Here is a 24,589-nt window from a genome sequence, read left to right on the forward strand (position 1 = left end):
TTTTGTAGAGTTTTATTTTTTTTATTCACAGACAGACATAAATGAAAAAGCATTTTACATCTTGACTACGTCACAAGAATGTTAAATTAGAATTTTGTAAAAGTCCCTCTTTCCTTTTTCGTAAAGTTAATCAGTATTAGATCCTTTGGAAAATATGTTGAATTGGTTTTAGTTCAGAGAAACTCAAACATGCATTCAAAACCTTGGTGTAGGCATTTTTTTGAGTAAAATCCACATATTTAAAACATTGTTCATATCTAACTTCAGCAGAAGAAAAGAAGCAGAATAAATAAGAGTAGAATAAAAATTAAGAGTATATGTTGCCACAGCGCTTTTTTTGTCTGTTTTGTTTTCTCCAACATGATTGTACCCAGAACATGCTTTAACAGCTATGTGCAACCATTGACTGTACATGAGAAGTGGACTGAGTGTTCCATCTAGGAAGTACCTGGTCATGTGATTAGCGATCAAGAACACGTTAAACAGGCATTCTTGAATGCACTTTTATGGTGTTGACACTGGACTGTCGCTACCCTATATTACCGCATGGACTGACAGTTGGAAGTGGCTTGGTGCAAAATATTGATGCGGTACAAATCTTGCGAATTTTCCTTCCGACGCCCCATTCAGATTAATGAAAGAATTGATGTAATAGAATTCCGGCAGGGCATAAACCATAATTATTCATTTTTCCTTCGCGATCAACTTTTAAATGGTTGGCACTTCAGTGGTTTGAAAAGGACGCCATCCATACGTTACTACCAAATCCCAGTCACTGATTTGGTCAAAGTTTAACTGCTTTAATTTTCAACACACGATCATTTGCCACACGTTTTTTCATGTGGAGCCAGAAAATAATTGTAGAAACTTGCATTAAGTTATTTTTCGTGAAAGTTTTTCCTATAGTGCAAGTCATTTGGTTATAAACTGATCAATCAGATGCCTCAATAAAAGTAAGTGGCCTTAAGCTGAATGTTTGATTAACAGAGCCTGTTTTCAAGTGGTAGGGGGTGGACTTCTAACAAGCTCTCTCCTAATTGGCGAGAGTTGTTACCATAGAAATGTTGACATAGATTGACTCTGACCTATCGCTGCTTACTGATGATTTCTGGTTCCAACATGGTGACAACGGTATCGTGGAAAAATGACGACTGAATTGATTTTGCTTCTTTGGAGCCGGCGTTCCATAAAACCGTCGTACCCCAGAAAACTTCCTACCAGCACTCACAGCGCCTGCACAGTCCGAAGATACGTCATTATTTTCGGTTTTAGTGGAACGCCCTTCTTTTACTTTTTCATACTGTTTTTGCTGTCTTTGTAACTTTAAGTTATGCTACATTTAATTATATGCTTAATGACACTAATGCAGTGCTACACGTGTCAACTTAGCTCTGGAATTTTGGGCTAGCTCACTACTTAACCTCTGGGTCTAGTTTATTGCTTCCACAGCGCACTGTAACTCCACGGCAGATCCGTGTCTTCAGTACCTTCATGTCCGCGTGGTGAACAATTCAAAATCTGAGCTCACGTCTTTCGAACCGAATGATGTGACCGTGGCGTGGAATATGAATAAAAGTTAGGCTTATCGGCCCAGTTACAACGTAAATTCATATTCTGCACTGTGCGCGTGGCTTCCAGTTCAAAAGACCTCACGATTTTTTAAAACTGCACGGACAAAGGGGCACTTTACACACGGATCTGCTGCAGATCTTCTGGATCATCTCCATACAGCTCATTAATGACAGTCGCAAACGTTCTTACACTCTCCACCGACACAAGTCAACTACGTTTCCTGACTACCAATCCCAATTCCCTATTCCATGAGTCTGTGCTGCTGCCCTGTGAAACTTTCCGACTCCCCCCTAGTGAATCCTCCTCCTTTCTTACCTACCCTGCTGTGTTAATAACTAACATAACAACGGTGCATTCATTCATACACTGTAGGTAGGGTTATCTGATCAGGTAAGACAAATGCATAGCTATATCTATCATTTTGTGCTATGGGGTAAGACCATTTCATAAGGTAGTACAGATTACAACACAGGAAATAGGCCATTTACATGACGGCACACATCCAGTTCTCATATATAGTCAATGGGAGCAACAGACAAATTTAAATGATTTTCTACAAAAACATATATAAATGCAGTAACTTGACAGTTCATTACGTTGGATTACGTTACGTACGTTGGGCGTAATATTCACAGCCCTTCTCCTGCTGTAACTTTTTTTTTTATCCTCTTCAGTTTTCTCATTTGCTGCTTTTTTTCTGCACTAAAATCTGCTTCTTCATTGACTCATCGTTGCGGCTGAATTCTTCCTGTCCAGCTGTGCTTCACGTTCCACCTCATCATCATTTGAAGCCACCTCTCCATTTACTTTGCCCTCCTGTGATTCTTCCGACTCTTGGCTAGCTTCATCTTGGTTACCGTTGACGATGCCGCTTGCATCATTTTTACTCTCCTTCGCTGACTGAGGCCTTTCCGGATCATTGCTGTTTTTTATCTCTTTCTGCTCCCCTGTGTTTACATCGTTAACGTGGTCATTACTGCGTTCCTCTCTGTCACCACTGCTCAGCTCCTGCTTATCTTCATCTTGATTTCTTTCGTGCTCTTCCTCAACCCCAGAACATTCGAGGCTTCCATCGTTTTTATTTTCCTGGGTCTTATCGCTGTTAGCACTGCTGGACCTCTGCTCTTTACTATTTATCTGCTCCTGCCTTCCTTCTGTGACCTCGGTTTTCTGTTGTGCATCAACTTCCTCCTCTTGTTCCTCAGCAGCAGCAGCAGCTGCTGCTCCTCCTCTGCTTTGATCACTGGACTCGTCGGCCTCTTTCGTCTCATCTTCCACTTTTTCGCCACCTTCATCTGGCCTTTCACCTTTTCCTTCATTGGTTGCTAATGCATCTTCTTCTGTGGTGTTTTCAGACATGCATCCCTCCTTCTCCTCCGCTTTTTCAGGATCATCTACAGTCTTCGCTTCATCATCGTGGTTCTGTGATGGCGAATTTCCAAGGAAAGAATTGCATTGTTTAAAAAAATAAAAGAAATGCATATTACTCTGAAGCTTGCAAACTTTACCCACTCGAATCTATGACATCACAGATTTCTCGAAGTGAAAACCTACAAAAAGTAAATATTTCAAAAAGACTAATTGTGAATTCACTGTGCTCTGATGATGAAAAATAAATTAAAATACTTTTTTTTCACAAAAATTGTTCAAATGCGATGCATTGTGTTCTATATTTGCTAAACTAGTGAGCATCAATGCACCCTGGTTTTTCGCACAGACTTCTTGGAAATTTCTAGAGCACTTAATTTTGGAATTGTGTATTTGAACAATGCACTATGTAGTAAATGAAATAATTAGGACACAACCAAGGATTTTTTTTACACTAATGAACGTCATCCAGTCAACAGCCAGTGATGCATAGAAGGGATATTTCTTACCTCTTCAATCATCTCATCTTGTTGATTTTTTTCATCTGAATTTTCATATTCATCCTTGGTTTCTGCTTCATCTGGAAAACAGTAATTTCAGCTGACCAATCAGGTGAAGCTCACTTTTACATTATTTAAGATACCGAGCAAAAAAGAGAAAGCTCAGTTTGCCTTTCGAGTCATTATTGACATATTAAGAAATCAAACATTTAAGCTTTTTTAACCCTTATGCTTTCTTAGATGACCCCACCCTTACATTGACGTGTTCTCCCTACCATGACAAAGGTGGATAAAGGTGGACAGATTTCATGTAATCCATGGACACCAGTGAAGATCAAAAATCATTGAAGAAAAAAGGTTTAACGCACTGTCTAGTGGGTCTAGATGACCCAACTCCCAATGTTAAAGTGCCTAGGATAGCACAATAGTTAATTGTAATATTGGTAGTGCATATTTGATTTTGAAGAAATTCAACAGATCTTTAATAAGCTTTAATAAGTTAATTAATAATAATAATAATAGTAGCTGGGATAGGCTCCAGCAACTTTGTGACCTCAAAAGGGATGCAGCAGGTTCCAAAATTAATGGATACATAGATATACAAAGACCCACCTTCAAGTAAATAATTTTGTCTCCTGGTCATGTAAGCTTGTGTAACTGCTTTATTTGCAGTATTTATTCTTCATGTCAGCAGAAACCTTTCTCTCGCTTCATTTACTATTTGTAACAAGCTGCATCTTCCAACATAGGGGTTTCGGATTGCTGCTGTTTTGTATAACTGCCTGTGTCTCCATCACTAACACACTCATTACTGATTTCCTCTCTGTCGCCACTGCCGGCTTATCTTCATCTCTGTGTTTTTCTTGCTCCTCCTCCGTCTGGTAGGATGTGTGTTTTCCATCATCATCATCACAGTCCTGGGTTTTATCTCTGCTAAATCTCTGCTCCACACTCCTCCATTGCTCTAGTCTGTGTGGCTTCCACTGTGTTCTTCTTTTTGTTTACATTTATCACTTCCTTTTTTTTCTTTTTTACCTTTTTCCTCCAGATCTTCCTTGTTGTCTCCATTGCTTAGTGGGGGCACTTCTGTGTTTTCAGAAGCAACTTCTTCTTTTTCACTGATGGCTTCTGTGGCTTTAACATCACCATCAAGTTCCTGCAACCAAGTAACCCCAGGAAGAACATTTTAGTTTGAATTCCTCATTATAAAAATGATTGTTTACAGACCTTTGGCCTATGTTATAAAACTTATCAAATGTGCCAAATTAAAATGCAATCATGGAACCCTTTTGTTTCCATAGCAATTTTTTCGAATCATTTTGTGAAATAAGGCAATTTTAACAAAAACCCAAAAGATTGAATAAGATTTATTTACTTTTTTTAGTTTCAAATAGAGTATACACCCTCTTTTTTTATCTTCTTAAAATGATGAGTGTTGTCCTGGCAACAGTCTGTTCTGTTCAGTGCTGCATTTTTATACCTCCACAGCTTCCCGGTCCTGCTGAATTTTGTAATCTGCGCTTCCATCATTGACCTTGGATTCTGAATTGTCTGGAATAAGAAAGACATTTGAAATTGACTGAAAAAATTGACTGAAATTTTTCTTTTCTTTACTTAAAAAAATGCAAAAGAAAAAAAGGGAAATGTAGCCTTTTTATCGAAGTATCAGAAAACTGTCTTTCTCATTGTAAACAACCAATATGTTAGTAAATGACAAACTAAGTAGAACAATGTTATATAAAATAAATATGTTTCTAATTTTGCTTTAAGGTAAAAAACAAACAAACAAGCAGACCGTGTTAGTGTTTTGTTATAAGTTCTTACCTAATAGAGAGACACAAATATCGCAAAAACAACTTTGGTTGTACCCACCACTATTTTTAGTAAAAAGAAGATTCAATTTCTTTTTTTTTTGCCGAATCTGTTGTTATTTTGAAATTCAACCACAGATACTTTTCTGTTCTGTTGTTTTAAAACTGGAAACTAAAACTCCAGTGATAAAAACTGAACTGATTCAGAGAATCCAATAAGTTTGACTAGTCCTTAAACGGGGGATTAGTCCATTTTTAATGATTGATGATTTTTTAAAATTAATTTTATTATTGTTATTTGTTTACCAGTTATCCTGTTGGGTGTGTTCACATATGGCACAAGCCTGACACCTAGTGGTCAAAAAGAAAAAAAACTTTTGACAACTTCATTCAGACAATGGAGCTCCCGAGGAAAGGGTCAATGGGCATTCAGATGAGGTTATTTTGTGACACGACTGTCACATTTCATCAGAAAGACTATCATCTTTAACACCACTATCAAATCATTGGGATTACTTTAGCAACACAGGTTTGAGCACATAACCAATTTAATAGCTATTGTCTAATGCACTAATTCAACACAATTTGGGGAAAACACAGAGCTGTAGTACAAGAACGTGCACAGAAAAAAAATATATAATATAACATATATATATATATATATATATATATATATATATATGGGGTTTTTACAGTATCTATTGGAGAACTGAACTGTCCAGCTGTCATATCAAACAACTCAGAGGCTATGCCGGGAATTAAATGAGGACATGATGCTGCAGTTCAGTGGACACTCACCTCTACCAAAGCAGTCAGCTCTGTGAGGTGGGTTTGTTGGAAATGAAAATTGGCGCTTAAGAATTTGCGTGAAAGGCTTTGGAGTAATTAACCCAACACATCATAGATAGAATACAACTTTATGCACTAATACACAGTACTATTAGACACTTGTTTAGACACACTGGATGAAACTGAACTTTCCAATTAGATATAAGCAGGAAAAGACCAAAGGAAGAAAAAAATATTTAAATGGAGTAATAATGTCTTTAATATTAGTTGTCCTTTCCACACACACCAGTTAAGGAAGAAAAATGACTCAAGTAGAGATGTTTAATGCATTTCAAATGCAAAACTGATTAAAGTTTAGCCATTGTAAGAGATGAAACGTTATGGCAATCATATCGGACCTTTTTAAGAATATTTTATGGAAATCGCTCGCATTCATTAGGAGCGAGGGCCGAACGACAGGGAGTGAGCAGCGGATGAGCTGCTATGACTCTAAACATCTTAACGTGATTTGAGGGGGAGGCAGAGGCTCATAGAAATGCAAAATCAAATTAAATACAGCATTTAGAATATCCGCTTCTTTAGCTCGATTAAATCAGTTGTATTGGGGTTCTGGCATATCAAATGATCCGACCGTTTTATGTTGGAGTTTGTAAGTGAGCCAGAGTGTGACTTCTGGAAAAAATAATGAAATAAATAAATACAACTGTAATCAAGCCAACACATGCATATATTCCTGATTGAGGCATGGAAACAGAACAAGCTCGCATTACAGGGTTAAAGCTGCACCTCATCCATCTGCATGAGTTAAAACAAGGATGCAGCTGTAAGTGGGTGTAATTACTCATTGAAATGGCTCCTGCTGCCATCATCCAAGGAAGGTAAGGTTATAAATGACAGTTGGTCTGAAGAAATGTAATAAAACCCATCTGAAGATGAAGTGATAGGAGGCAGAGATAACACATTCCACCTCTGAAGTGACACAAGCTGCATCCCAGCTTTCAAAATGCATTCAGTCGCATTATAGCTTAGCTCTGAGGATATTGACTGAAATGGGCTCTGAACCTGAAAACAGTCCACAACCTGCCATCTAGCATGCTACTTTCAATTTAAATCCAGTGCTGTAACCGACAACACAACCTTTTTTATATATATACATTATGGAGCCCTGGACATGATAAATAAAAATTAAAAAACATTCTCTCAAATTATTGGTTTTTGGTCAAATTAGTATTTTTGTGCGCAAACTAGCATTTTATTGGCATTTTATGAAATTAAAATTGTATTTGGATAACTTAGTATTTTGTACACATATTACATATTACATATTAGGTTAGTATGTCATGACCACAAACTAGTACTTTATTAGCATGTTGTGGGTACAAATTAGAATTTTTTAGCATAACATTTGTATGCACAAAATGCCAATTTGTGCCAACAACATGCTAATAAATTGCTAGTTTGTGGCCATGAAAGACTAACCTAATATGTGTGTACACAATACTAATTTGTGCAAACAAAATGCTAAGTTCTGCACATAAATTGTCAATTTGTATCACGAAATACTCATTTGTGCGCACAAAAGGCTAAGTTATGTCCACAAAACTTCTAATAAAATGATTATTTGTGGCCACAAAAGACAAAGTTGTATGCACACAAAGCTAATAATTTGCTAATTTGTGTCCACCAAATGGTAAATAAATTCTAATGGTGTGCTCAAAATATTCATTTGTGCACAAAAATGCTAATACATTTAATTTGTGTGCACAAAATTCTAATTTGTGCACACAGAATGTTAATAAAAGGCTAATTTGTGGCCAAGCAATGCTTATTTGTGTTCACCAAATGCTAATTAAATGCTAACGTGTGGCCATGATATACTAATTTGTGTGCACACAAATGTAATAAAATACTAATTTGTGGCCACAAACTACTAAGTTGAGGGCACAAAACACTATAATATTTGCACACACCAAGTGCTAAAAAGTGCTAATTTGTGGCCACGAAATAGTAACTTCTGCACACAAAATACTCACTCTTGGCCACAAATGAATAATTAGAGGGATTTTTTTTTAATTCATGTATGTCAGTTCTAACTTGTTTGTTTATTTTTCTTTAGAGATGAGTTAAAGCTTCATTTATAATGACTCGTTGTTAACGATCACAAAAGACGGCTGTGGCATCTGTGAAAAATTCATTCAGAGAGGGAGGAAAGCTTTGGCTTTAGATGAGATGTTTATCTGATTTTATGAAATTCATGAATAAATGTGAGAAAGAAAAGATAATAGAGAAAGATGCACCCAGCTGCTCTTCAACTCGCGTGATCTGTTTAGCCAGTATATTCCTGGAAAGAAAAGAGATACAGAGCAAAATAAAGCAAATCAATCACCAGAGCCTAATTAGATACACATTTGTTATTACATCCTTTCCTGTTTCTGATATCCATCATGAGACTCTGAGCCGTTATAACCTCTGACAGGCAGACATCTGCCTTTAGGGCACTCTGGAAAGATGTGCTTTTGAATGTCGCACTCTCTGCTACCCTTTAGCTGTCTAACAGCAGCCTTTCTCTTATCTCACAGTCATGTTTTTTTAAGAATCAGTTAAAGACTTTTGAATTCTAAAGGATATGCAAATGGGAGCTGCTTTTTTTTGGATGAAGTTTCTACTAAAACATTTGTTTCTTTAAGACTCAAGGAGAAAAAAAAATGTTGAAATGACTTATCCTGTCACTTCCAAATGAAATAAACACTCTATAAGTGATATCCCGTTACGTACCTGACTCCCCCCACCACACGCACACACACACACACACGCATGACTTCTTTATGTAACCATACAGTATATTACATATTTGCACGCCCTTCATTTAATCCACTCAGCGCATGCCTGAGTTATAGTGGCGTGTAAAATAATGTTGGTAGTAACTCTGAATGGTGATTATGAAATGCTGCTACTCAGCAAGTGCACTCCAGTCACTGACCAGAGTCCTATTAAAGCTTTTTATGAGTCTGTGGTGAGCTACTGCGAGAGCGGCACACAGTTGGACTCGGGTTTTATGGTGATGCGAAACGCAGGGGGAAAAAAAACAACACCCCTCTTGAGTCCAGACAACCGGACTCTGTTGGCAAATTTTCACGACTTACAGTTTTAAGTCAGCTTGGCAAAGGTATTTAAATGATGACTAGAGCTAGGATTAAATTACAAAAGTTCCGTTATTTTGCGAAAAAGCACTGAAAAGGCAGCATATCTTCCCTAAGATTCACCAAATAAAATATTTCAGCCGAGATGGATATTTTCCATTAATCCTTGTTTCCGAGGCACCTCAGAATAAATCAATAGCATGCACTTTCTCTTTAGGGAACCTTTTCAATAGTGTTGAAAAGTCTACATATCTGCTGTAGTGTGCAGCCCTGTGCTAAGATAGCTTTGACATTAAATCAAAGGAAAGCGCTGCCTAACAATGTTGCAGTCAGACAGGAAGAGTAATATTTATAAAGGTCACGGCTTCAGCTCAATTTTTAAATAATTCATGGAGCTGGTTCTCTTTTCTATTTTCTCCCCGCTTCCAGGAACCCTCCATCTAAACATCCTCATTATATCAAGGTTTTAACCTGAATGGCCTCAACTTCAGATGTATATAGATTTCCTGGGGCTATGTATATTTCCTCATAAAATATAGATGGAATAAATAAAAAATTGTGGTTTAAATGTCGGTTATGTAACGCTGCTCTGAGTCAGGCATTAGCGAAGACTTAAACGGTTCAAATAAGGCTAAATAGTTTTGCATAGACACTTGTTGTTGCGCATCGTTAGGACAAAAACCAGACAGAACCCCATTAAAGTCCCACTGCGATCATCTTTTGGTCTTTTAATGATGATTATGCTGTTTTTAGAAAAAAAAAAAAAAAGTGTTGTTTTCCAGGACATAGTTTCTGCAGAGCAGCAGTGGGACTGTTGGCACAGAGTTACCCCTCCCCCCTTCCCATCATCCATGTATCTCGCTACCTTACAGCCCCAAACTAACATTACAGATCCAACAGAGAGCACTGTCAGAGCTATCCAGTTTAAGCCAGATGCCAGCTTGGACGAATGGTGCCAAAATAACCAGGAAAGGCAGTTTTAATCTTAATTCTCTTTATATATGTCCTCCATGATCAGAAAGATGCCACAAAAACATGTTCAAAACACCAAAAACACAATTTGCATCGAAGTGGGTCTGTCTGGCTAAACTCCAAATGCAAGGATGTGGCGTAAACCCCAGATATCTGCAAATGTCAGCTAAACACTCTGGCCATTCAGCTCGGACGGTGATACGTCTATCTCAGGGAGTCACATGTGTGCCTGCCAGACCCTACCAAAGCAAGCACCGCCGATTCGATTAGAGGTGACAGACGTGAGTTAAATTGTGCCACCCAAAGTGTCAGACATGACCCTAACCCTATATTTAACATCTTACAGCTGAAACGTTGTTAGCAGATTAATGTAGCAGATTAATACGTCTTCACAGCTTTTTTTTTAAGTAATCCTGGATCAAAGGGGCCATCAAGAACCTTTTTTTTCTGCCACAGTTGAAAGGGCAAGGTGTCTAGAATATGACATGTAAGCACATGAAATAAAAACTTACAAAGACACACATAAATGAACACGCTGCAAACTTTCCAACAACACAAAAAACCTTCAAGTGTTACCGTCTTTCAGCCTTCATTGCTTTGTTTTTTGACACAGGCACACAATTTAAGACACACGGACTCATCTTGTGCACGTCAATGCTGCTCTGAAGCCCATTTTACCCTGACAGGCGCTGTAGATTCACATGCTAACAGGGCTAATTCCCCAAGGAAGATTTACATTTTATGACACCAGAGGAAGAGGCTTGATCTGGTTGGATGGCTCCTGCAAAAACAGAGGCAAAGACATAAACAGACTCCCACATCTTTACCACGCTCCCCTCCGGCTCGCAAAAGCAAGACGAGGAGCGCTTTCATTTCTCTTTGTTAAAAATGACATATGAAGTCTTTTTCGAGGAAAACTGTGTGAGCAGGTGACGATGTGCATCCTTCCAGCAGCTTAAATTGGACAGATGCTCTCAGAGATGGAGCCAACAGGCAATCTACAGCTTTTAACACTCTTCTTCCCACAGAGTTTCCAAAAAAATACAACTAAGAAAACATTTTTTGAAAAATTATATTCAAAGGAGAAGTCAAAGTGGCATTTTTTATAGCTTAAAGTCCAACTCTAATCATGTTTTGATCCATTGTAAGATTGTTCCCAGGGGTCTTTTCATTATGTTTGTGCAGTTTTTAGCATAAATGTCATTTTCTAGGACATAGTATTTACAGTGCAGCAGAAGTTTATTAAAATTTCTCTTCTGATTTGTTGGCATTCATAAGGAGTAAGCCCACCCCTACTCCCCAACATCTATCTGTTTACCCTTTCCATCGCTGGCTTACCGTGCCTCACAAACCCAACCTAATGCTACGTTCACCCCAGGCTTGAAAACGAACGTTCAAGCGGCCACTTCCTTATTTCTTTATTTTTTTAACTTGTCCTGTCCAGCAGCTGAGCAAGCAGATCAGAGCTGAGTGCCTCTGGTATTGGTCAGATTTTTTTGTTACAATTGGGGTTTATGGATCTTCAGACAAACTGAGTGTAAATTTTAATAAACCCCTTTTGTATTTGAGGCAAAGCTTCATTTATGAAAATTATATTTGTATGCATTCCTTGTTGGACCGGACGGAAATAAGAAAAAAAAGAGGAGAGAAAGAAACAGAGTGGGATGTCGGAGATGGGGGATAAGGGGTTATAGTGGGGGTAGTCGATATCACAAAGTTAAAACATAAAAGAGTCGTAAGTAAATGACATAACTTAGTTCACACAGCAACAAAAAAACAAATAAAAAAAATTAAGTCTGCACACAACTATTTACAGGTTAGAAGTATAATCATACATTAATGATTAAAAATTTACTGTATCTCCCAAGATTTCTGAACATAGACAGGTACAAACAATATTCGCATTACCGATATTCATGAAGAGGGGTGTAGAAAAAGAGAAAAACACAATACCCGTGCCCATATTTGTACAAAGGTGAATAAGCAGGTGGGTTGAATAAATGTGTGCCTCTTAGAGTGTACCTAGATCACACTGAATGGTCCAGCAGAGGTAAGAGGCCCGGCACCCCACACCCCAGAGCTGGGGGCAGACAGCGCAGCAACCCGGCCGATCCAGGCATCCAAGAGCCTCACCGTCAAACAAAGATCCAGGAACAACCACCCTCCTGTGCACCTGACCCCCACCACAGAAGCTTCCAATATAACATTTTAGTAAATGCGCGTTTCAGGTTTTCACGTTAAATATTCTTGTGTTTTTGGATAGCTACGCACGTTTTTAAGTCAGTTTATGGGCTCTACGTACAAAGTGTGTGACCATTGAATGCACATTGATAGTTATACCAGTTAAACTTTGATCAATCAGGTATGGATATCATTCCTTTTTAATTGATGGAAGTACCAACCGTTTGAAAATTGATCGTGAAGGAGAAATGATTAATTATGGATTGTGCCCGTACCAAGTTTTTTATATGTCAGAAAAGAGCTGTGGAAGAAAAAGTCTGGAGCGAGATTAACAAGACTTGCACTGGTGTGACATTTCACACCAAGCTTCCTCCAACATGCACTAGTATCAAGTGGCGACAGTACAGTGTGAACACCGTATGCTAAAAGCAAGTTCAGGAATGCATGTTTAGCACATTCTACAACACACGTATGTTGCATAACATTAGCGGCACAACAAAAAATGGCGGACAATATGGGAGCTATCCAGCTATGCAGTTTTAAGCCTGATACCAGCTTGGACGAGGAAAATGAAGATGTACGTGATTCTGGTTTTCTGCAAAAGGATGCAGAAAGGAGCAGAGCAGGGAGCTTGAGGCTTACCGTAGTGGTTTCAACATCACACCTACTAACTTTTTCCAGTGACATTTTAGCGTCTGCTCCTGATTCACAACAATTTAATTAAAGCAATACTCAGAAATGCAATTTTAAGCTTACATTTCTCAATTTATTTCCTCCGTCATGAGAATTAGGCCACAAGAACATGGTAAAAACAGCAAAAACAAAACTTTCATTGGATTGGGTCTTTACCACACAGTAACAACAACACTTTCTAGGCTCCCCCTTAGCTTCAATTAATATTCTCCCTTATTAATGCACCTGCGGAGACATGGATAAGAAAAGATGAATATCAATAAAGCCTTCCTCCTCTGTCTGTATCTTTGCCTTTTCCTGTCTCTCCTAATGCTGTCTGTTAGTCCTTCTTCCTTAGAGCACAGGCCTCTTTTGTTGATATTCACAGAAGCAATTTAGCCCCAGCAAGAAGCACCGGCAAGTAAAAATCTGCTTTGATGACTCTAAATGGGAAGATTATCCAAATGAAAGGCAATTACCCAAACTCCACCCAGCACCTACCCTTCAATATCTGACTTTGCCCCCCCTCCCCTTTTTTTATTTTTTATCTCAGCTCAAAGCTCATGCTCTATCAACTCAACCTATTCACATTTTTCACTATTTAATTCCACCTGTTTCTCTTCCTTTTTCATCATTTCATTCCCCCTCTATCACTATCTCTTTTCAATAAATTCAGATTTTATTCTTTTTTTCTTTCCTTTTAACGTCTCAGTTCAACTGTTTTTACCTGTCCTCCCTTCTCGAGGGAGCCATTAACTGAATTGTCCACAGAGGTCCTTTAAGGAGAAGAACTGATAAACATCCTCCTCCTATTCCTATTCTGAGGTTAGCAACAGCTGCCAACAGCCTCTATAGAAACCGAGCACCGATGCATAAATGCTTGGGCTGGCTAAATTGGACGAATAATTAACCGCTTTCAAGCAGACTGCCGTAACCGTGTTGTGTATGACAGCCACAATATCATTTTAAACTCTTTTAAGCCAGACGTCTTTGTTGCGGCGGGTTCAAATTCAGTCGGTGACCTTTGCTGCATGAGTTGTCGTGCCTCCCGACCCCTTTGTCCTCCTCCTGTGTTTAAGCTAATGAAGCAGAAACATTAAATGCTGTACAATACACCAGACACAACCTGCTGCACTTTTACTCGGTCTAGCCGATGGGCAGTAAATAATGTGTGCTGGTGTTAAAACACACATGAACAGGCATGCACATACACTTTGATTGTGTTAGGACAAAGCGAGTAGCTCAAGTTACAGCGTCAGCCTGTCTTTTTTGTCTTCTCCCTTGCAACAAAATCAAGCAGAGCTTTTTTTCTTCTTTCTTTTTGACTTGATGTCTCTCCCTGTATCCGTCATTGCTCACAAATATTTTAATGATGGCGTGACACCTTCGCAATCATCTTTTGTTTCCTGTTCTAAAAGTTTCAGTCAGAAACATGAGTTTCCTGACGGCTTCTTCCACAGCCTCTGCCAGCTTTTTCCCTGAGCTCCGGCTCGCTAAAGAGCTGAATGCATTAAGCCGGCACCGAGGGAGGGGAGCATTTCTCCGAGGAAAATTAACGGCAAAAAACACCTCTGTGCTGCTGTGAATCATGAAAGTGAGAAGAACACAGAGTTCCTGCTGAGGAGCTCGATGCGAGCGCAAACTCCAACTCATAGAGTTGATGTAATGCAAGGATGCATTTATTTTCAAAGAGATGGCAAACGAAAATGAAAATGTACTCTATTTTATAGGAGAAGCATGACTAACAGGCGCAAAGACATTGCATCATTTATTTATTATCTTGCAATGGAGCTAAACAAATAAGAAAACTATTGTGTCTTGTTAACATGACAGCAACTCAAAGAGATTTTAAAGGTCAAACCACAGGGGGGAGTCCAGAGGGAGCAGACATGCTTAAACTGCCTCGTCTGACGCCAGATCCACTTCCTTTCTCTATGTTCATTCAATATTTAGTCAATGTCACCCAAAGTGACCAATATTGTTGTCTTTTGTTTGTTTTCTGTACTCCTAAAATGACTTCTCTTACCAAAAGATTTGCAAAGGATCAACAGTGAAGAAGATTACTACGTGCAGCAGAGGAAAACACACACATAAACTTGTACTGCAGTCGAACACGCCTGCACACATGTTCCACGTCTGCTCCTTTGATGCAAAATGCCAGCTCCCCAGAACCACAGACACAAATTCTTTGTGCTTCGACTATCAACTCTCCTGCCAGAGGAGCAAAAAAAAAACATCCATCCGGAAAGCTGACGTAATCTGGTTCGAAACAATGGATGGAGTACGACCACAATCATTGTGGTTCATTTAAAATGAAAAGTCATCTTATTTATGAATATTTTTTTAAGGTTTTTTTTCTTTTTTTTATCCCTTTGAATTTTTTTAATGGACAGCTTCCAAATCAACCTCGGTTTTCATCTGCTGCGAATGTTGTCACCACCAAGCACAAACCTAAGTTTCCACAGGACAATTAGAGACACTGATCACAAGCACAGAAGATGATGTAATGGGTTTCTTGAAATAGTTGTTCATGTCATCATGCTGGACCTACTTTCACAGAGTCAGACTTCAGGTTTGCAGAGCAACAGTGCCCCTATGTGGACATTTAGGTGCTGAACAAGTTCCTGAATATTTTCCAGACAGACCATTACGTCATAGGTATTCAACAAAACCACAAAGCATAAAAAAAGGTATGTTAAGTGTAAAAGATGCAAAAGCAACAAAAATATCTTCTAACATGCTGGCCCGGATTAAGCCAGTCCCACTATGAGGTGCAGGTAGAATATCAGGGGGGGCAAGTCTGGTTGTGCTGAGAGTTTGGGGTATCAAATCCCTCCGAGCCCCTAAAATGCTTAGAAAACCATGCTATCGCTATTGTTCATCTATCCATAATATATATTTTCCTATATATAAATTTTAAGCTGAATGCTCTTCTTGACACCCTATGCATTTGACTGGCTTGGGACAGGCACAAGCACTGGTTTGTGCCCTGTTGAGACTGCATTTATCTTTTTTTTCTTCATGTCTCTATTTTTCCATCTGTCCATCCACCTGTCTTTCCTTACCTTTTTTCCTCTTTTTTTGGTAATATTTATTTATCAGCCTTCAAAAAATGCAGTCAATGCTTCAAAAACGATTCTTAATAGACTTAAATGGCTGTTTTGTGTTGGCATGTTACCATCATCGCATGGATAGGGGTTGAAGCTTTGTCCGCTCTTCCTCTTCCTGAGGGAGAGCAGCTTTGACTGGGAGATCTCCCTCACAATAGACGACAGATGTTCCTTGCTGGTGTTGCTGAGGCCCAAAGGAGACGTCCTAAAATCTCGATCCTCACTGTTACTGCTGGGAACCTCTGACTTACTCTGAGAAAAAAGGATATCCAGTTGTGTCAATTTAGTTCAAAGAAAGAAATATCTTGAAGCAGATGGTTGTGTGTGTTCTATCAGAACATGAGTCAAAAAATAATAATAAATCAATGATTCTTAAGCAATTTCGACTTATTTAAAGTCCTTTTTAAAATTCGAAAAACTATAAACTTGGTATTTACAAGTAGAAAATTACAGATTAAGAGAATGAGGCATGATTATTTATGTTAAAAAAGATGGTTTGGCTGAAAGTCCCCACAGACTCAACACCAGAGGTTAATTTAAAGAGCCTATATCATGCTTTTCTTAAGCCTTTTAGAATAAATTAAATCCATATGATAAAATGTTATCTTTGACATGCTAAAGTAGGATTTTTTGATGAAATATTACTTATTTTTGCAGCTGGTTTTGCTACCCCGAAATAAGACGACTCAATCTCTGACACACACCGCCTTTCGCTCCTTGTGTGTGCCACCCATTACATGACGTCATCCTAGAGTCGGTCTCTGCAGCGTATCTGCGTTACGCCCGCAAAAAAAAAAAACATCATCCAAACTTCTGCAAAGATGGATGTGCAGATCGTGGAGCCCTACAAAAGCATTTTTGCTGATTACCGCAAGCTAGGCAGAGAAAGTGGGTGTGAGTGTTAGTCTGGGGATGGTGCTGACAGCGCAGACTCTACCAGGAAGGTTTTGGTCTTTACTTTGTGACATCACACGTGAAAACCCACTCGTTTTCGTGAACTGGGAGGGGCTCAGAGTGAAGGTTTTTAGAGGAATACTCAGAAATGCATGAATGGATCAAAATAGAGAGAAATGAAAATTATAACATACTTAAAAGGTAAAAATAAAAGTTGATTTTGCATGATATAGGCCCTTTAAACCAAATGTGTTAGGAAAATGGTGTAAATCTTACATTTCCACTTTGCTTTGAGTTTGAAAATCTGTACAGAGGTGGGAGAGAGTATGTCTTCCTCCTGTAAAAACAATAAATAGAAATTATCAGGTCATTTAGAAAAACACTCCATTTTCTCCAAAACAGCACACTTTAGTCTCACAATAAAGCAAATCATTGCACTATAAAATAATATTAATAATAACTGTAAACTACTTTGAATTTGAATTTTTTAAATTTTGTAAAATGTAACTTGTAAACATTTTTTCTTTTACCCATTGAAGTCAATTAATCACTTACTTGTTTTTTTTTCTGCACACCCACAACCACACACACTCACGCTCACTCCTATGAGGCCTATTTTTGGACTTTGAGCACCCACACAGGCACAGTAACCAAGTCTGGATTTGAACCAGCAACTTTTTACAAAATATCAAGGGAGCAAAGACACTGACAGCAATTTAAGAGTGTTGAAATATATGAGTTTTCTGTCTTTAGAGAACTTAAAAAATGGAAGAGTTTCCAAATTTAAATGTCATTGTTACATTTCTGTGAGGAAATGAGACAATGTATCCAGTATATAACAACATATTACTTGAAGGTAGGGGTGTAGTGATACAGGAAGTTGAACCGAACCGTTTCGGTACGGCAGTTTCATTTTGGTTCACATTGGAAAAGCCGAGCTGCTAATTAACTAGCTATGTTGGCTGTCCTTGCCCCATTCTCCACATGCCCTCATACAGTCTTAGAGAGAAAGTAGACAGAGAAATAGATTGCTCATTCTCCTTTCCAGCATTAAATCCATTTATTCTGAACGCACATGAACAGCGTAACAACATGAACCTCACTTCTCTTCATAGCTCTCTCAGTGATGGTGAAGGATTCAACACACAAGATGTCACACTTCCCATGAGTTTAGTGGCTATAGGCGGGGCTAACCCCCAGGTCACCACTGTATTAACTAATGTTAGCCATGAGTTTCCTCCGATACGCTATTAGGTGACGGACAGTAAGCATGTCAAACATGTGGCTAATGCAGACGCGAGGCCAGAGATGAGGACCCCCCCATATCCCTTCAACTTTGTTGTCAGCATCCATGAAAGGAAAAGACAATTGGATAAGTCGAATGCTGTGTGTTGACATTGTTACACAAAGATAGCGTATGCCCCAGTAACACATCTAATCTGTTAATGAACTTAAAACGGCATCACCGACTGTAACAATCGGGTCTACAAGAAAAAAGATGTGCAAGTCAAAATGTTTTTTTTTTTCAGGCCAGTGTTAATTATCCAAATTTGTTTGGTTCCTGGCAGCTAATAGTTTTTCTTATTTTATTAATCAGATCCCCTACATAGGTTAATTTTATTTATTGTTATTTAAAACCAATAAATGCATTTTATTAGTAATTTTTTCTGCCTTAGTTTTTTGTACCGAAAAAAATACCGAAAATAGAGAGAGAGAGAGAGAGAGAGAGAGAGACAGACAGACAGAATTCTCACCGGAAATTGTTGGGACAGCTGATAACCTCATACAAGATAAAATCAAATAAATGAAAACATCATAAAAGTACTTAAAATTTAGAACCAAATTGAGACTACTTGAAGGCTTTTTTTGTTTTGTTTTTTTAGGTGGATTTTTTATGCCTTACCCTCTGTTTATCCTCGCCCCTCTTGGTTTGGAGAAAAGAAGGTCACTGTATAGAAGTTTCTTGAATCTTTCTCTTCCCACAGCCACATAAAGCTGACCGCTCTCCAACTTCTCCCCATCGGTTACCTGGAGGCCTTCACAAGTGTAAAGACTAAAGACACACAGAGGGAGTCCAAACACAGAGGATTGTTCTTAAACTTCTGCTATTGTTTTAGAAGATAAAAAAGGTATTTTCATTTATAAATGACTGCTAACTGAAGTCATTTACTGCTCTTTTTGAGCCATAGCAACAAAATGTAAAAATGTTTTTTTTATAGAACGCTTATGCATGCATTAACATATGTCTAAATAGATGCAAAACGCAGACATGATGGTGTGATCTGCCCACACACACTTTTACCTTCGCACTCCTCCCAGCACTCTCAGCCCCATCTTCTCTGTGATCATTTCCAGAATCCTGTCAAACTGCCCCAGCATCCTCTGGTGGATCAGCAGCCTCATTGCAGGGTTCAAGATGTCACCATTCGCCACCACACTAAACACAGGAGATGCAAACGGAGTAAGAACTGGTTATCAAAAATCCTTCACATTCTTACTGAAGCAAAACTTTAAAACAAGAGGATGGGATTCGGAAAAATAACAGGATAATGGAAAAATTAGCAGAAAAGTGTGCAATCTAAACTTACAATATTGGACATGGTTCCTTGATGGGCTTCAGGAAACGAGCAGACACACTTATTCGATTGGGGGGCAGAGGTTTAGTCTGAAAAGAGAAGAAAAAAAAGGACAAAAACTTTTAGATTTTTAGAGTTGTGATAAGAGTGAGTTGCTAAAAGTTTATAAACATACCAAACATTGGATTGTAAAACTCAAATGCAAAAGAACCACATGAATCAAGTCTGTAGTCACAAGTCCAGATCTGCCCAGTTCCATCCCTGATAATGGTCTCCAAACTTCAAGTCAAAGTTAGGTTTGAAGTTGCAGCTTGACAACTTCAGGGAGTCCAGAAAAAGGTGTAAATGTTTGTGTATGTATGGTTGTTTGCCTTTGTGTGTTTCCCTATACAGCGGTCTGGCAAACAGGGAGTACTCTGCCTTCCAGCTTTAATAGCTTGACCCCATATGGGAATTAAGTAAAATTACATAATGGATGAATCTTGGAAAATGTTTAAAGGTGCTACGCTTTCAATCTACTAGTGTTTGCCATCGACAACGAAGGCACATGAACCGATACAAACTACGAAAGTAGAAAACGAAGGCAAGATCAAGATAAATAAACAAGAAAAAGTTTGCCTGTTTAAGGGGCTAGAAGAGAATAAAAGTCCAGATTTGTTTCTCTGTTGACAATCCTTCCACAAAGAGTAAACATTTTGCTTTACAGTGAATGACAAATATTAGATATTTTGGTAGGCCCCTGTAGACAATGTAACATTTAAACTTTTAAACACCTTGCATGTTCTTTTTAGTTAATACAGACCTGAAACCATCCAACTTGTGTTCACAAGTGAGAGATGTATCAAGATTTATTTTTTAACTTTTCTGAGCAATCACTTGTATATTTCTGATAAACAAAGGATGAAGATCATGTTTTGGGGAAAGCATAGGGAATACCCATTCGGCACGTCTTTTTGTTTTAATTTTGGCTAAAAAACATTCTGAAGTCAGAAATCCTAAACTGTGGGTAGACCAGCCACAACCCTCAAGGCCCGGACCAGCAAAATGCAGTAGGTTTAATTTGTTTAACCATTTACTGCAGCTTAAGTGCTGTATTGCACAAAAAAAGTCAAACCAAGACTCATTGGATATATCAGCTTGCTCAAAATGTGTGTTTTTGTTCCTCCCAGTGGATGTGTATGTGAGGCAGCAGTGGAAGCAGTTTATTTCTCTTAACCCTTGTGCTATCTTAGATGACCCCACCCTTACATTGACGTGTTCTACCTACCATGACAAAGGTGGATAAAGGTGGAAAGATTTCAGGTTATCTATGGACACCAGTGAAGATCACAAATCTTTGAAGAAAAAAGGTTCAGCGCACTGTCTAGTGGGTCTAGATGACCCAACTCCCAATGTTAAAGTGCCTAGGATAGCACAAGGGTTAAACAGAAACGTACTGTAGGTATGAGGGTTTTGTTTATTCCATTTACATAGGGCAGCTTAAAGATTTGGATTTGCCACATTGCTTCTTGAGAGTGCGAAAAGTGACAAGGAGCATGCAGAAAAAAAAACAATGCACATGTTGTATCTCTAAAAGTGACAACAAGGAGCATGCAGAAAAAAAAACAATGCACATGTTGTATCTCTGTCACAAACGCAGAAACGCAAGCTTCCTCAGGTTCTCCAGTGTCCTATAAAAAGCGGGAGTCAACCATAATTGTAGAAATTCAGTAAGGATGACCGATTAACTTATTAATTGCATTACTATTTAAAAACTCACTTTGAAATCGAAATATTTACTTTTTATCATGGAACATAAATTATAGATGTTTTGTTTACATGCTCCAACTACCCAAGTCTTTGACAGACCACCTCCAGTCATCTTTCAAATATGATTAGTCTAGTCTGAGCTATCTGACCTTAAGATGCCTCTGCCCCTGCTCTGACCCCATAGCTGATGATTAAAGTTGCATTAAAAGGAGGGATGGTTATGATCCATAAATCAATAATGCATGGTCACTGGAGGAACAACGGTGTTTCTTCACTGTCAAAAAGAGAGGGAGGATACTCATTGTTACACCTTGCTTCAGCTATCCCAACAACTTCTTCACACAACCTGCATTCAATGCATTCATTTACTGTTTCGACTCAAACCCTTAAAAATGTTCTGTCAAAAACAAAACATCTTCCAAAGTTACTTAGAGACAGAGAAAAACAATTCACCACGTCACATGACCAGGTTTGTTTACTTCCTTAATACAACATGGGAAAACAGAACATGGATGCGCCTCTTCATTGAACGAATGGAGGCATGATGAGAAACATACTTTCTGACAGGACACTGTTGGCATGATGCTCCCATACCGGTGTGGTTAAAGTCTGCATCATCCTCTTCTTTCTGGTGCCAATCTGCACATAACTGTAGATAAAGAGAAAAAGCCTGAATTACAGTAATAGTAAAAAATATTGATTTATTTGCAAATAACTTGATCATTTTTTTTGTAAGTTTCTTTTAGATCCAAAAGCCATAACCACTGTAAAATATATATTTTTAAATTAGATGTTAAACAGAAATTGTAGACAATTGTATACAATTGTTCTGTAACCACTGATTTCAAATGTATTTTTTTAAATAAATTATTCGTCTATAATTATTTTAACTTCATGTGCCACTTGATAGCGTATGAAAAATTGATATATGTGTGTGTGATTCCTTCCCCTTGACTGGTTGGTTTAAATTGTGTTGTACATGCAAACAGCACCGTGACACTGTGGCTATCCATCTATCCATCTATCCATTTTCCTAACCCGGTGTATAATATCATAGGGTTGCTGGAGCCTGTCCACTACTGTTGGGTAAAGGTGGGGTACACCTCAGATAGGCCGCCAGTCTATTGCAGGGCCACACAATCAAACACCCATACTGACTCACAGTCATACATAGGGACAATTTAGAGTAACCTAATTAATTACCTAAGAAGCATGTTTTTGGACTGTGGGAGGAAGCTGGAGTGGATGGAGAAAACCCATGCATGCACAGGGGGAACATGCAAATTGCACATAGAAAGGTCCCAGCTGGAATTTGAACCAGGACCTTCTTACTGAGAGGTCAGGGCGCTAAGCACTGCACACCATGCAGTGCAGTGACAATATACTCTGTTCCATATTCCAAATGTGGCCCAAATGGTCTGATTAAGAAATTTAAAGAATTTTATGTGTCCAAAATTTTCTGCCCTGGTTGGTTTTTAGAACATTTGAATGGCATAACCAACAGTCAGTAAACGGGCAGATGTCCATCAACTCTTCATGCAGTTTGTCTTTCATTGTGGCAAATGTAGCACATGTTGCAGAATGCAACCTTCATACCACCTCGCCCCACACATGATGCCATCAGATCATGGCTACTTTGATCCTATTATCTTTTTTCACATTCATTTCAAGGCCAGGGCAGATCAAGTCCCGGACTGATCTCATTTGCGTTAAGATGTGACTCAGCACTGGTGCAAATCTGTTGAGTCACACCAACATAAGCCAGGTTCATTACTGGGCCAACCTTCAAGTTCCAGATTTATTTCGTACAATCCAAACGTGTTTTTCAAGAAAATCCCCTGATGCAAACAGCCAGATTGTAAGGATTTTTAGACTATAACTAAAAATGTGGAGGGCGAATGAACAAAGTGAAAACGTTTGAGACAAAAACATAACTTATTCTTACTCCAGCCTTTTGAATCTCTCTCTTCCTGCAGCCACGTACTGCTCCCCGCTATGCAGGCTCTCCATGCAGTCAACTTTGTGACCTCCTCTCGGTGTGTAGATGGTTCTCACCGCTCCAAACGGAGCCTGAATCCCGCCGGTCACTTCCCGCAGCAGGGTTTCAAAATTGCACACCCTCTTCTCGTTCACGACAATCCGACGTGCCTCGTAATATGGATCCCCATTCCGGAACATGAAGATGTTTTTCACCACGGGCTGGGATAGAAAGCTTGGCTTTTCCGAGCTCATCGTTGTGCGTAAAAGCGCACGGGCGCGCCAGCGAGTGCGATGTTAGTTTGAAGAAACTCTCAAGGCGCTAATCCCACTTGGACGACACAGGCACGTAAAAGATCATTGAATCTGAAATGTCGGGTAAATTGATCCACTTGTGGCAAAAGTACACAGCTCATAAACTGTGCGTGAGCAGAAAGTGACGCGTAAAACTCCAATTAGAGCCAAGACAGAAATGAGAGCGTCAACAAACAAAAAGAACAGCTAAAAAACTGTAAGCATTAAGCAAAATGAACACAAGCTTTAAAAATAAATCTTTCCAACACCCCACGAAATAAACCTCGATGTCCACCCACGGTGCGCTGGGCTGCGGGTGATGGTAAAAGCCAAGCCTGTGTAATTTCACCCACCAACCAGGGTGTCACGGGAGTGTATCTGTTGGGGATGTCTCTATGGGAACACCACGTTGTTCTCGCTTCGATTATCAGGGACACGAAATCCTCGAGTGGTCAATCACCACCCAGTGACCAGCACACATGGCAGAAGCTACCAAATATTCATGGTGGGGGGCGTAATGAAAGGTCCAAGATCGATGAGGCTTACGTTCAGACAAAACAACTGAAGCCATAGTGGAAAACTCAAAACTCTCCCCAGGATCCAAGGTGAGAAGTTAATTGGGCATCAGGAGACCTGCAGGGTGGTTGCCTGTGACATGCAGGAAGAAGGACAAAAAACATGTTTGTCCCTGTGATCTAGATTGTGTCTCACAAAAGGAACAATGTGTTCTTTTTTTATTAATTATAAAAGACGTGGTGAATACAGAATTGAAAGTTCTCCAAAAACCAAGAAAAGTTATTGAAAATTAAGAAGAAAAAAAGAATCTTGAAGAAAGTTTGGTGTGTCCTCAAATCCTGCACAACAAGGGAGAATTTGACCAAAATCTAGATGAAGCGCAGCACACATACATTGTCATCTGTCTTAATGTGCATTGCACCACTAGAACAGTAGGGCTGCACGGTGGCGGTTAGCACTATTGCCTCA

At 38.9% G+C, this 24,589-nt stretch overlaps 1 protein-coding gene across 1 annotated transcript; it reads right to left on the bottom strand.

Annotated features, from left to right (window-relative positions):
• On the bottom strand, nt 1–23,694 carry LOC101158630 (uncharacterized). Its single transcript, XM_011485014.4, has 11 exons — nt 23,280–23,694; nt 21,929–21,983; nt 19,598–19,674; nt 19,312–19,446; nt 18,913–19,062; nt 17,286–17,346; nt 16,184–16,367; nt 4,921–4,991; nt 4,476–4,596; nt 3,450–3,520; nt 1–2,994 (listed from the first exon to the last, which is right to left on the bottom strand). Exons 1-11 carry the CDS (start codon nt 23,564–23,566, stop codon nt 2,290–2,292), a joined length of 1,917 nt encoding a protein of 638 aa, XP_011483316.1. The 5' UTR covers nt 23,567–23,694; the 3' UTR covers nt 1–2,289.
• Nucleotides 23,695–24,589: the final 895 nt, after the last annotated feature.

This window comes from Oryzias latipes, chromosome 16, assembly GCF_053564925.1.
Source record: "Oryzias latipes strain Hd-rR chromosome 16, Olatipes_Hd-rR_3.1".
NCBI lineage: Eukaryota > Metazoa > Chordata > Actinopteri > Beloniformes > Adrianichthyidae > Oryzias > Oryzias latipes.

What these genes read in the sequence shown, in the direction of transcription:
- LOC101158630 (XM_011485014.4), bottom strand. Translation starts at nt 23,566, where the DNA reads ATGAGCTCGGAAAAGCCAAGCTTTCTATCCCAGCCCGTGGTGAAAAAC. An exon ending in TGCAGACTTTAACCACACCG is followed by an intron (nt 19,675 to 21,928) that starts GTATGGGAGCAT and finishes TTCTCTTTTCAG; the next exon opens with ACTAAACCTCTGCCCCCCAA. An exon ending in AAGGAACCATGTCCAATATT is followed by an intron (nt 19,447 to 19,597) that starts GTAAGTTTAGAT and finishes TCCTGTGTTTAG; the next exon opens with TGTGGTGGCGAATGGTGACA.